At 42.2% G+C, this 12,757-nt stretch overlaps 2 protein-coding genes across 4 annotated transcripts; both read right to left on the reverse strand.

Annotated features, from left to right (window-relative positions):
• Positions 1-2,119: 2,119 nt before the first annotated feature.
• Positions 2,120-6,159, reverse strand: LOC136498915 (uncharacterized). 2 transcript variants are annotated; one of them, XM_066494618.1, is made up of 10 exons: positions 5,774-6,159; positions 5,312-5,362; positions 4,782-5,023; positions 4,527-4,680; positions 4,294-4,428; positions 3,958-4,214; positions 3,652-3,864; positions 3,483-3,575; positions 2,904-3,005; positions 2,120-2,812 (listed from the first exon to the last, which is right to left on the reverse strand). In XM_066494618.1, the coding sequence occupies exons 1-10, from the start codon at positions 5,892-5,894 to the stop codon at positions 2,429-2,431; spliced, it is 1,752 nt and encodes a 583-aa protein (XP_066350715.1). In that variant the 5' UTR covers positions 5,895-6,159; the 3' UTR covers positions 2,120-2,428. The 2 variants fall into 2 exon arrangements, with proteins under 2 accessions (XP_066350715.1, XP_066350714.1); XM_066494617.1 differs by having other exon boundaries at positions 4,294-4,437; positions 5,774-6,156.
• Positions 6,160-6,364: 205 nt separating this feature from the next.
• On the reverse strand, positions 6,365-10,640 carry LOC136498914 (uncharacterized). 2 transcript variants are annotated; one of them, XM_066494615.1, is made up of 4 exons: positions 10,283-10,640; positions 7,653-10,171; positions 7,464-7,563; positions 6,365-7,380 (listed from the first exon to the last, which is right to left on the reverse strand). In XM_066494615.1, exons 2-4 carry the CDS (start codon positions 10,169-10,171, stop codon positions 6,598-6,600), a joined length of 3,402 nt encoding a protein of 1,133 aa, XP_066350712.1. In that variant the 5' UTR covers positions 10,283-10,640; the 3' UTR covers positions 6,365-6,597. The 2 variants fall into 2 exon arrangements, with proteins under 2 accessions (XP_066350712.1, XP_066350713.1); XM_066494616.1 differs by having other exon boundaries at positions 6,366-7,380; positions 7,464-7,557.
• Between the last annotated feature and the right edge of the window lie 2,117 nt (positions 10,641-12,757).

A 12,757-nucleotide genomic window follows, 5' to 3' on the forward strand; every position in this document is an offset into this window, starting at 1 on the left:
CAGTATGGAGTTCTTCAGTAATGCTCTTAGGAGAATGGTAACGACATAATATAGTTCAGATTTCCGAACCTTATTTCAGAAATCCAATAAAATTGATGGTGTCACACTTCGAACTAATTTTAAATCTTGTTGAAAAGAGAATGAGATTTGTGAAATAAATCGACCCGTCAGCCTTGGGACCTAACCCTAGGACACGAGAAATCAAAGGAGACCTAAGCCGGCCTACCAAGCGAGAATGGATGAGTGAGAACTGACCTGGACGGAATCGACAGCTAGGGTTTCTTGGAGCGCGCACAGGAGGACCAGTGGCACCCCTCCCGTAAATTGGTGCTGACCGGAGGGGACCGGACCACCACCGTCGCCCCTGCGACGCCTTGGCCGGGGCAGCGTGTCCGGCCCCGCCGAGAGCCCAGACGTCGCCGTTGCCGCGCGAGCGAAGGCGCCGCCGCTGCGGTCGCGCTCAGGCCTGGCCGGTGCGCCGCGACGTCAAGAGAGAGGAGGAGAGGGAGGGAAGGGTAGGAGCAGGCGGGGGGCTGAGCGGCGGAGGTGGCATTCTGCGCCTGCGGGAGGAGCGGTAGGCCGTGCCGTCGGGCATGGGAGGGAGGACGGAGAAGAGAAATATTTTTCTGTTGTGACTAGAAGCAGAAGCAGGAGGTATATATTTGGTTTTCTGGATTCAGACGAGAAACCGGAGAAGCCAAAGACACGCAGAGGAGGACGAGAAGCGGCTCCTGACGAAAGCAGCTCCAAGCAATCTGGGCCGTCGAATACGAGATCGGACGTCTGCAGGAATTTGGGTGACGTGGATGCTGGTTCTGCTGACGAATGTGTTCCCAATTAAAGAGAAGAATTTATTTATGCATTAGTGTTGTGGTACTTGATAGTATACACTCTGTAAAGCTTATTGGATTGCATGGTGTTTGGAAAAAATGTCCTGATTTCTGAATGCTTGTTCCCGTCCTTGACAGCTACTGCACATAAAAAATATGATTAGTTAATTTAAAAAAAATGATTAGTTAATAATAGCATGAGGCCTATAAAAATAATGAAGATGCAAATGGTAAATTATTCATGGGAACGCGAATGGAACACTTCTAAATTAGTAATAAACGTGCACATAATCTTCTAGACGTAACAAGGTAGCTAAAAATGTATTAAAAATATGTAAGTATTAGTGAAACTCTCTTGACTACATACACTAGTATAGAAACGGGCTGTACTTTTATTGAAGACTCTATGGTTTTGGAACCAGGAGCACGAATCCGGGACTAAAGGGCCCCCTCCTTTAGTCCCGGTTTCGCGCCCTTTAGTCCTGGTTGGTAATACCAACCGGGGCTAAAGAGGCCTCCCGGCCTGGCCAAGTGGGTCGGCCCTTTAGTCCCGGTTGGTATTACCAACCGGGACTAAAGTTTTTTTTTCTTTTTTTTGTTTCTATTTTCAATTGATGAATCGTTTTGGTTTTCGAATGGGTTTTCGAATACGTATTCTACGCTGCTAATAATATACACTACAAGAATTTTGGCTTTACGTGACATTTTGATTTAGTCACGGACAAGCGAAAACGCGTCACGATTAACTATCGATGACGGTCCAGTGAAACGTCACCTATCCCGCGTCATACATTTTTTTGGACCACAATAGAACGTCATGGGTTGGTTTTTTGGATCGTCATGGATAAACCGGAGGGCAATTATAGGAAGAGGCTATGGTGATGAACTGAACCGTCATGGTTTTGCTGCCACTTCAGCTATTTCCATGTCATTTGGTGATGTTGGATCTGACGAGGCTGCCACCTTGCCACATCATCAGTAGGCTTTTTATGGCCTATTTTCTTCAATTAGGCCCATGTTTTATGTATTTTTTAGATTTAGTTGGGCCCATATTTTAGTACACACTATTGGGCTAGCCCAATTGCATAGTAGAATTGGCCCATTGTTGCCCATAACATATCAGCAAAAATTTAAATTTAAATTACACTAAATTCAAATTTAAATGGACATCAATTTCACATTTAAATTGACAACACATTCAAATTTAAATTCACATGATTCACATCGCCATAGATGACCACAGATCATCACAGATAAACATAAATATGCCAAGGTCCCATCATCACACATACATCTAAATATAGTTACATATGAAGTTTGGCACAACAAAGCATGCATCAGGTCAAAGACCATGCTGTAGTTCACAGAACAGCTGCAGTTCACACATACATCTAAATATAGTTCACAGAACATACATCCATCACCAAAAGCCATGCATGCACAGGTTAAAGACCATGCTGCAGTCGTTCACAGGCACATAAGTTCACAGCCATGCATCAATTCAACCAAAAGACGCAGCCACTTGTTCACAGCGCAGCATCCATCACCAAAATAAGCAACCAACAGCAAAGTGCACCAGCCGATAACCCAAGACAACCTTACTGTGCTGCCTGGCATCCTGGAACCATGGACATCAAAGTCTTGATCAGTGCATCAATGTCAGCTTGCCTTTTCTTCGACTCCTCTTCTTGCTTAGCCCTAGCTGCTTCTGCCTCCTGGAATTTCTTCATCATTTCTTCCATTTGCTGTTGTTGAGCCTTGACAACCTCCCTAAGATCACTTGATGTTTGTTTCTCCAACACCAGTTCCTCTTCTAGGTCATGCTCAGCACTAACACATGTGGCATTGCTTTGGAGCCCCACATTTACAAGAAACCTGTTCTTCTTAGTTTTCTGAACAAGAGCCTGAGAGACCACATCAGTCACATCCTTTGGTTGAAGACCATCATCTACAGGTTCATTCAGCTTCTCCTCTATTTCAGCCTAGCAGCATAAGAGACATAGATAGGTCAATGATCATGATATATGAACCTAATGTATCATCAGATTGTGAACTAAGTATGATTTTACTTACAATAAGAGATTGAACTGCAGGAGCAAATCCTTTCTTTTTGCTGTAGTGCATCTCTTTCAATAGTTCTAGTGCATTTGGTGGTTCGTTTTTGTACTTGTCCGCCTGAAAAAAAATAGAAAAGGACACTCTAAAAAACTATTGCTGATTCTATGTATTACTAACACAGATAAAAGGCATTAAACAAACTAAGTTAGAACATTTTCTAGATTTTCTAGTGTTAGTGGCATAACTAATTTTGCAGCCCCAAGTTTAGTATGCAGTGATATAATTTTGAAAACCAAGCAACCAGCAGCAGATTTTTGTTAACTATTACTAATCTTTGTGCCATAGCTACATACAAAGCTCTTTTAAATATGCAGAGAAGAAAAGACCTCATAAACAGCATGTTCTAGTGAAAAGACCTCACAACCAACAGTAGATTTTTGTCAACTATTACTAAGCTTTGTGCCATAGCTACATACAAAGCTTTAAATATGCAGAGAAGAAAAGACCTCACAAATAGCATGTTCATATATAGTATCTTGCAATTGAAGCTCCAGCAACATGTTCTAGTTGAAAGTGACAATGAGTTGTACTCACCAAATCTACAATTTGCATTTCATAGCTGCGAGAACCAGTGGTCTGATGGAACTGCACTTTGCTTCTGTTCTCTCTGTTCTTCTCACAAGTCACCTACAGCAATACAATTTTGTTGCTAAGCACACATGACATCAAACATGATGAAATTGGAAAAGTTGGATGATCTTACCATTTTTTGCTCATTTTTCCAGTGTTCCACAAGTTTATCCCATTGCTCATTAGTCATTGTGTCCACAGGAGATGTTTTGGGCACCAGATGTAGTGGCAAAGCATCAAAATACCTCTTTTTCAGCTTGTAGCGCTGCTGGCGAACAGCTTTCTTCAGCATAGCCACACATGCTTTTTTCATAGGTAATGAATCTACATCCGTATGAAACTTTGACTGGTGACAGTAAACAATATTGCCAATTGTTATTGAATGCACAATCTTAATGTTGCAAATAAACAGTGGAAAGGGGCAAGTTTGAACACTTACAACAACTCTCGATATGTACGCGTCGATCATCTTAGGATACTTCTTGTATTCCTTCCAATGTGGAAATATTGGAACAATTTGTCTTACTGCAATGTTGCACTCAGTTGCAAATTTTGCAGCGATCATCACTGAGTTTGGTCTTCTCTTCCCTGGCTCAATAACCAAAGGAAGTCTCTTCTTCCTTGAGCGAGTCATCTGAACAAGTTCCCTCCCAATACTAGGTCCCCTCGTCCTGTTCTCCTCATCAAATAGGTCATCTACGAAGGAGTTGTGTTAGTATACTGCTGTCCTATGTTGGGTATGGAATTACAATGTGCAAGACTTAGAAATACACACCTTCAGCGATGTTGGCAACCTGTGTTTGTCCATTTTCATTGACATCATTCATTGTGGCGCCATTTGGAGTGTGTCCATCCAGGTTCAGCTCAGTGCGTACATGCTGATCTCCAGCCAGGCAGCCATTTTGCTCACCTGCATCAGCTACAATACAATATAGAGTTAGTAATAGTACTTTGGAATGTTGTCTCTAAATTTGAGTTCGATTTGTTACAAGAATGTAGTCAGTTAACCTTCCTCTATAGCCTGATTAGAGATTTCAGCTTGATTATTCATTGCATTAACATCAGCTGGACGATTCTTCATTCCCCTTGTGACAACACTAGATTGCATCCCAGGTTGTTCCTTCTTAGCACCTGTCTTCCTCTTCTTTGTTGTTGTCTTCTTCTGCAAAGAACCAATCAAACATACAGAATGGGAGATAAACATTAGATGCAATTAGCAAGCAAAGCACATATTAAGATTTGACACTATGGAATAACTAGCACCTTAGATGATAAAGTAGGAGGTTCCAGGTCATCATCACTTAGATGGGCATCACTGTTAGCCTCATCCTCACCATTGTACTCCGAACCAGAGTCTTCTCTGTCCTGCTGCTGCTGCTTTTCTGGGGAAATAGTAGTGTTCGCACACAGTTGAGCTAACACAGGAAGTCCTAGTTTCTGCATGTATGCGTTGTTGCGCATACACTTTCTCATCCGTAGGAGTAAATAAGGATTGATCGGAGCTTCTGCAATGAGAAGGAACAAAGAGTGCAGATGTCAGCATGTTATAGTGAAATGACCTCACTTGTAAACTAATTTATATTGTGAGGAGCATGCAGATTATCTTTCCTACCAGGACCCTCCATTACTAATCTCACACCGACAAATACCTTAAGCTGACAATGACTATTTTTAATTAAAGGAGAACGCAGAACAGTAAACAGTGGTGATTCCTAGAAACAGAGATCACCCAAAATAGAAGCTGCATGAGAGATACTTTACCCAAAATAGAAGCTGCATGAGAGACACTTTACCTTCAATCGGGTTTCCCTGCCGTGGCCTTTTCGAATTCACAGCAGCAGCACCTATAACAAATTAACAATTCAGGTTAAAGATCTGAGAAGGCACTGCTAGTAGTAGCAGCAGAAATTGACGAGGATCTTGTGGCAATTTAGTTCAGGGCATCAATCCCAAGCTTTTCAAGCACATCCACAATTCCACATAATAAACCAAGAGGAGAAAATACTAGTGAGGTAACCCAGCAAAATCCCTCCCCTGATTTCCCCCAATTTTCGCTAATGTAGAGTTTAGCCAGTGGTGAACCCTTTCCTATATGTCCATCACCTGCCCCACTAGCACACTGACTCTACAGCAATGTACGTCACCGAAACACGGAGAAGAGGAGGGACAGCTCCATCTCATGGGGCACATGCGACCACATCCCCCTCCACCAAAATTAGATCGCCCAAAATAGAAGGTGCAGGAGAGACATTCACCTTCAACATGCTCTCCCCGCCGTGGCCCCTTCGTTGGTTTCCTGCCCCTCTTCTTCGGCGACATCAGTGGTGCCTGCGGGATGGTGGCGGTCGCGCTCGACGTGCTCATCACCTTCACCATCGAGGCCGCGCTTGTAGGCTGCTGGACGGCGGAGCGGAATGGCAAAGCGGCGGTGGAGGAATCGATGGATCTGGAGGCTGCGGGATGGTGGAGCGAGGCTGATGGACGGCGGAGCTGCGGGATGGTGGAGGCTGCGGGATGGATTGGGGGGATGGTGGCGGCGTTGGCTGGGTGAATTGGAGGATTTGGGGGGATTTGGTGGCGCTGTTGCCTGCGAGACGGCGGAGCCAGATTATATATGGCGCTGCAATATTACCAAAATATCCCCATCGTTTCATTTGCGGGATGCACGGATGGCGGGGCATAATGGTAAATTTGTAGCCAAATATTGGAGGTGGGAAGGCCGCTCGCCGTGAAATTTTCAGGGCGCGCGCGTAATTTTTCCAGGGCGCGCCTCTGTTCAGGGTGCCTCTTTTTTTTCTTCTGATATTTTTTTCTTAGCTATCGAAATAATAAAATAGTAGCAGATAATAACCAATTTTTGAATATTGTGGACCTACTTGTTTAGGTGATTGCCAAAACATGACTGCAGGAAGAAGCACAACATTGCCTTGCTCGAGGGATTCTATGATGTCATGTATGTACAGCCAGCAAGATTCCATGGCTCCCTAAGTAGTTGTTACTGGAGAAAGAGACCAAGCTGCTGGAGAAGGCGTCCACCTTCAACCATTTAATATGTAGTTCGGACATGACAAATGCTAAACTACTCATCATCTCTATCAACCTCAACAGGGACAGCTTCTTCTTCACTCAAGTACTCCATCAGTGTGTCATCCTCTACCTCATCACCCTCTTCATCTTCACTAGTAGTCTTTGATTCATTTTCCTTTCTAAGTCGAGCAACCTCAGCAGCATCAACAAGAAGGACAGCCTCATCAACTCTGTTCAAAGGCATGTCAGGCAAGATCTCAGAAACTTCTGGTCTTCTGCCAGTGTCCATAGCACATGTCTGCTCTTGATAGGGTGCAGCAGTGGATACGACACCATCTATTTCAGAAACATTGTACAAATGACGATGCTTAAATGTCTGGACAATCCGCCAATTTGTTCCATTCTTAATATCTGGCAAATAAAAAACCTGTGTAGCTTGAGTTGCCAAAATAAAACAGTCTTCCTTGTACCACAGGCTGCCAATATTGATGCTTTTACAAAACCCATCATCCCTTACTGCAGTATGCTTACCATCCAATTTGTACCAGTCACATCTAAAAAGAACAACAGTTCTTTTTGTACCACCATCCTTGGCGTGGTACTCTAACTCAATAATCTCTTTCAATGTACCATAAAAATCAATCATCTCACTTCTGTATGAGCTTGCACAGGCCACCCCGGAGTTTTGTGTCTTCTTGTTTTTGTCACGCTCGACAGTGCAGTACCACACACCATTGACAACACATGTGGAGTATGATCTAACTCTAAGGTCAGGGCCACAAGCTAGGGCAAATATATCATCATCTACCTCTTCTGATGCATTCAACCTCCACATCTGCAAAAAGGAATGTCTCAGCGTCAAAATAGTTATCTACAAGATAACTAATAATTTAAGATAAGAATAAGATAGATACTAACATAATTCCTGAACCAACTCGCAAATCCATGCTCTGTCCTTCTTCCAAGGTCTGCAGCCTGCACCCCTACTTCTGTCAATTCATCTTCAAACTTTCTGTAACTCAAAAATAAAAAAACAGTAAGTTGCTAATCTGAAAATAATTAAGAAACAAATGTAATATACAAAATAGAGAATATTTTAGAACATACTTTATGTACTTCTCAGCCTGATCACAATTATGGAGAACATACCAAGCCAACTTATCAAGTTCCTCGGAGTATGAAAGATCAAATGCACCAATAAGATTAACACCATGCCCAAAAACATCAACAGTATAGGCTGATTGATCTGAAAATCCAACATTTCTTGGGAGTCGATTAAACCTTGTCTCTACATCATCCATATATCTCGAGCAAAATGTGAGGGCTTCATTTGCCACATAAGCCTCTGCAATTGAGCCTTCTGGGCGTGCCTTGTTCCTAACTGACCTTTTCAATGTATACAAGCGCCGTTCAATGGGGTACATCCACCCAAACTGCACAGGTCCACGGACCATGGCCTCATCAGGCAAGTGGACAGCAAGGTGAACCATGACATAAAAAAAAGCAGGGGGGAAGATTTTCTCAAGCTTGCACAATATGACTGGTATTTCAGTCTTCATTCGAGCCAAGATATCTTTGTTCAGTTTTTGGCTGCACAATTCCCTAAAAAATTTGCCGAACTCAGCAAGTGTTTGATATATATCATCATCCAACAGTCCTCTCAGCCCAGCTGGTATAATCCTTTGCAACAGAATGTGGCAGTCATGAGTTTTCAGGCCTTGCCACTTGATTGAGTCAGGATTTAAGCATCTTTGTATATTTGAAGCATATCCATCTGGAAACTTGGCCTCCTGCAAGAAATTATAAAATTGAGTCTTCTTTGACTTGGACAGCGTATATCGAGCTTTTGGCATGTCATATGAATCTCCACTATCCTGTAATTGCAACTCGTTTCTAATTTCCAAATCAGCCAGATCGAGCCTTGCATTAACTGTGTCCTTTGACTTCCCTTTTATGTCCAGAATGGTACCAAGGAGGCTTTCACACACATTTTTTTCAATATGCATGACATCCATATTGTGTCTAAGCTTTAGAGTTGGCCAATATGGTAAGTCCCACAAACAATTCCTTCTGCCCCAAATTGGCACACGATTGCCCGAACGCTTCCTTTTCTGTCCTACTCTGACATCACTAACCTTTTCCAATTCTTCTAGCAGCTCTTCTGTGGTGAAACTAGTTGGCTTCGCACTGCTATCATGGAGGGATGCAAATTCATTGGCCTTGCGCAAACGATGACCACTCGGAAGGAAACGACAGTGCCCAATATAACATAGCTTGCTCCTTATGGCATATGACAGAGGATTTTTGTCACAATGGAGACAAGCAAAGTAACCACTTGTGGTACGGCCTGATAGGGTACTTAGTGCTGGATAATCATGAATGCACCACAACACTGCAGCACGAAGCTTAAAATCTTTTCCGGTGATAGCATCAAGAGTATCCACACCCTTCCATAGCTCAAGTAATTCTTCTACAAGAGGCTGCAAGAAAACATCAAGGGCCTTCCCCAGTGAACGAGGACCAGGAATCAACAAAGCCATCATGAAATTAGATTCATCCATGCATGCCCAAGGTGGTAAGTTGTATGGAATCACAAAAACAGGCCACATGCTATAAGATGAACTCATGTTGCTAAAAGGGTTGAAACCATCTGTGGCAAGTCCAAGTCTTATGTTCCGTGCATCTTTAGCAAAATCAGGCCAGCGGTTATCAAAATCTTCCCATGCCTTTCCATCTGCAGGATGGGTCATTTCCTTCTCATTGTGTTTCCTCTTCAACTTATGCCACTGTGCTTCCTCCGATCTTTTCTTCGAAACAAACATCCTTTGCAGCCTGGGGACCAATGGAAAATGCCGCAATACTTTTGCTGGAACCTTCTTTCTCTCAGGATCTTTCCATCTTGATGCCCCACAAACTGGACAACTATCCTTTTTTTTATTTTCCTTTCTAAATAGCACACAATTGTTGGGGCACACATGAATTGATTCATAACCAAGTCCTAACTCATGTAGCATTTTCTTTGCTTCGTCATATGATTTTGGAATAGTATTGAACTGTGGGAAAGCTTCTGACAAGATCTTCATAATTGCAGAAAATGCTGAGTTAGTGATCCTATAGTATGACTTCACATGGAGCATCTTGATTACAAATGTGAACCTTGTAAAATTCATACAACCAGGATATAGCTCACGCTTAGCATCTTCAATCAGCTGTTTGAAATGTGATGCAGCACCCTCATTTCCATCTTTAGGTCTAGCCTCATTTCTATGTTGTTCAGACCTGATGAGTTCCCCTAACATCTCTTCAAGTCCACAACCATCATTGGTGTGCTCAGGTACAGAAGAATCAACATTTGCATCCTCAACTACTTCTAGTTCCTCCAAAACATGAATATTTCTGTCCTCTCCATGATCTATCCACCTGGTATATGTGCTAGACATGCCATTGAGCAGTAGGTGCCTCTCCACTTCATTTTGCTCTAAAGATTTATAGTTCAGACAGCTTTCACATGGGCACAAAATCTTCTCAGACTCAGAGAACCTCTCTTTGACAAAGTTCATGAAAGACCGGACACCACAAATATACTGAGGGGTAAACAGAGCACCATGAATCCAACGTCTGTCCATCTACATAAAAAAATTGCAGAAAATAAATAGATCAATCTAACCTAGAATTGCAGCCACTACATCAACTAACAAAGTACAACACTAATTTAAACTGCGTATCCAAATCCGTACCAATCGAAATCAGTTGAGGCAAGATCTCTGGAGGTGGGCGGCGATGGATCCCCTGCAGGGGGGCTTGACGGAGCCGCTGCCGTGGCTGCTTCTCGGTATCGCCTTCACCGCGGCCACCGCGCCACCGCTGACAGCAACCGCGACGACCGGCGTGGATAGGGGCAGCCGGCGCGGACAGGGACCACAAGGTTGGCACTGACAGCGGCGGCTGGCGAGGACAGGGGCAGCCTGCGCGGAGAGGGATGGCTGGCGAGGACAGGGGCGGCGGGCGGTGCGCGCCCGGTGGCCGGCGTGGATAGGGGCGACGCGCACCCGGCGGCCGGCGAGGACAGGGTTGTGGTCTGGAGACCTGGACACGGTCTCTAATTTGTTTCAGAACTATCCTAATTTGTTTGCCACCGGCCAAAAGAATAAACATATCACTAGTAAACACACATGAATCAGTATCCAAGTGGTTAGGTCCTGCTGTTGTGATCGACAGGTCCAAGGTTCAATTCCTAGCAGCAGCGGCAATTTTTTTTTCACATTTACCTTCGTCCCACCTTCCCTATTTACATCTCTCACCGACAGGTAGGTCCCACCAGCCCCCCTGCCACTCAGCATGACATGTAGGAACGATGTGGACGCTCACATCACAATGACACGTTGGATGTTGTATCTGTGACCTTCCAATAAGTCCGTCATGGATGACTAAAATGATCTGTGACGTCCAGTTATGACGATAATTTAACCAATCGTCGTACATCCATCACCTTGGATTTGGACCGTCACAGATGACTACATTCTGTGATGATTTGTTAGAAGGTCACAATTAAACCGTCACGTAAAGCCAAATTTCTTGTAGTGATACGTATTCTACACATTTATAATGTTCAAACATTTTGTACAAACTAAAGTATGAAACTAACATATATATTACATGCATATACATATATTGTATGTTATTTTATGTACATATAATATGTGTGTATATATATATATTACAAATAAATCTTGCATTGTATATTCTATCATATCCTTGGGATAACAAATTCACTCCATCTGGTTTGGCTTCTATGTTTCGTTCACGTCATTGTAGAACTCGTCGGCGGGGTTTAGGACCTTGTCATTAAGAAATCCTGCTATGGTCTCTTGAATTGCTTTCAGTTGGTCACGTCGTATGACTTTTTCCTTCAACCATAGAGTCTTCAATAAAAGTTAAAGAAAAAGTATTAATATATATATATATATATATGTGTGTGTGTGTGTGTGTGTGTGTGTGTGTATTGGTCACGTGATTACTTATATATATGAGTAATAAAAGAAATTGTGAATATATGAATATATTTATATAACGTACTTTGAGGTTCTCTTTAGAAGTTCTTTTTGAGTACGCCATGATGAACTCATAAACATAGTATCCGCAATAGTTATTCCCCTGTTCTGGCCTCAGAACCCACTTTGATCCGGTGAATTGAAAGTATGCATGGTGTTAATTGAATTATATATATATATATATATATATATATATAAATGTAGCTAGTACTTACTTTGTATGCGATTACATCCAGTGGCGCTTTGCAATGTTTCATGTGGTGTTCCTCAATGAAACTTTTCCAAACACTGCGCCCAATAAAATAAAAAATCAATTTGGCCTTTAATAATTGTTGCAGTTAAGAGATCGGGGTATATATAGTTGCTACAGAGACCAAATTACCCTTGGATAATATCTATCATATCTTGGTACTCTGTTTGCTCTTTTCTTAACGAGTCTAAGATACTTAACCGACTATTGGCCATATCGATGACCATCAATATCCAGTGATTGCTGCATATGTTTTTATACACAAATATGATCGATATTAACTAGAGTCAATATATATATATATATATATATATATATATATATATATATATATATATGAGAGATAGCTTAGCTAGTAAGCAAATAATTGAACAACTATCCATATAATCGACATTAATTATTTAACACTCACTTGAAGTTGTAGGGGAAGAGTATGTCCTTGTTTTGTTGGTTCACTAAGAACCTCATGAGATTTTTCTCGAGTTCAGCTTTCCATTGAGGGGGGGATCAGGGTGTTTGGATACGACATTTGGATCAATGAAACCAACATCATTATCCTTTCTCTTTCTAAGTTCTGTCATCTCATATCTGCACATATAAAAATATAGTGTGGGGATATATAATTTATATATATACATGTAGCTTTATATATATACTTCAATAGTAGAAAATAATCACACTTACAGACAATAGCAGCTAATGAGACTTTTGTCGAGAGAGTCCAGGTGGCATAGTTGGTGTAATTCTAAAAACTCGACATATATAACGTCATCGCCACAGAAGTAATGTTGGTTTCTAACTCTGACAGAAATAAAGTTCTCTCCCCGTTCACACGCCGCCATGTACCACTTGTTTAGCAGGTACATTTGCATACCCAGTTCACCTAAGGCCTCAGGGTTGTATAGACTCTT

This window comes from Miscanthus floridulus, chromosome 13 (genome assembly GCF_019320115.1).
Source record: "Miscanthus floridulus cultivar M001 chromosome 13, ASM1932011v1, whole genome shotgun sequence".
Lineage (NCBI taxonomy): Eukaryota > Viridiplantae > Streptophyta > Magnoliopsida > Poales > Poaceae > Miscanthus > Miscanthus floridulus.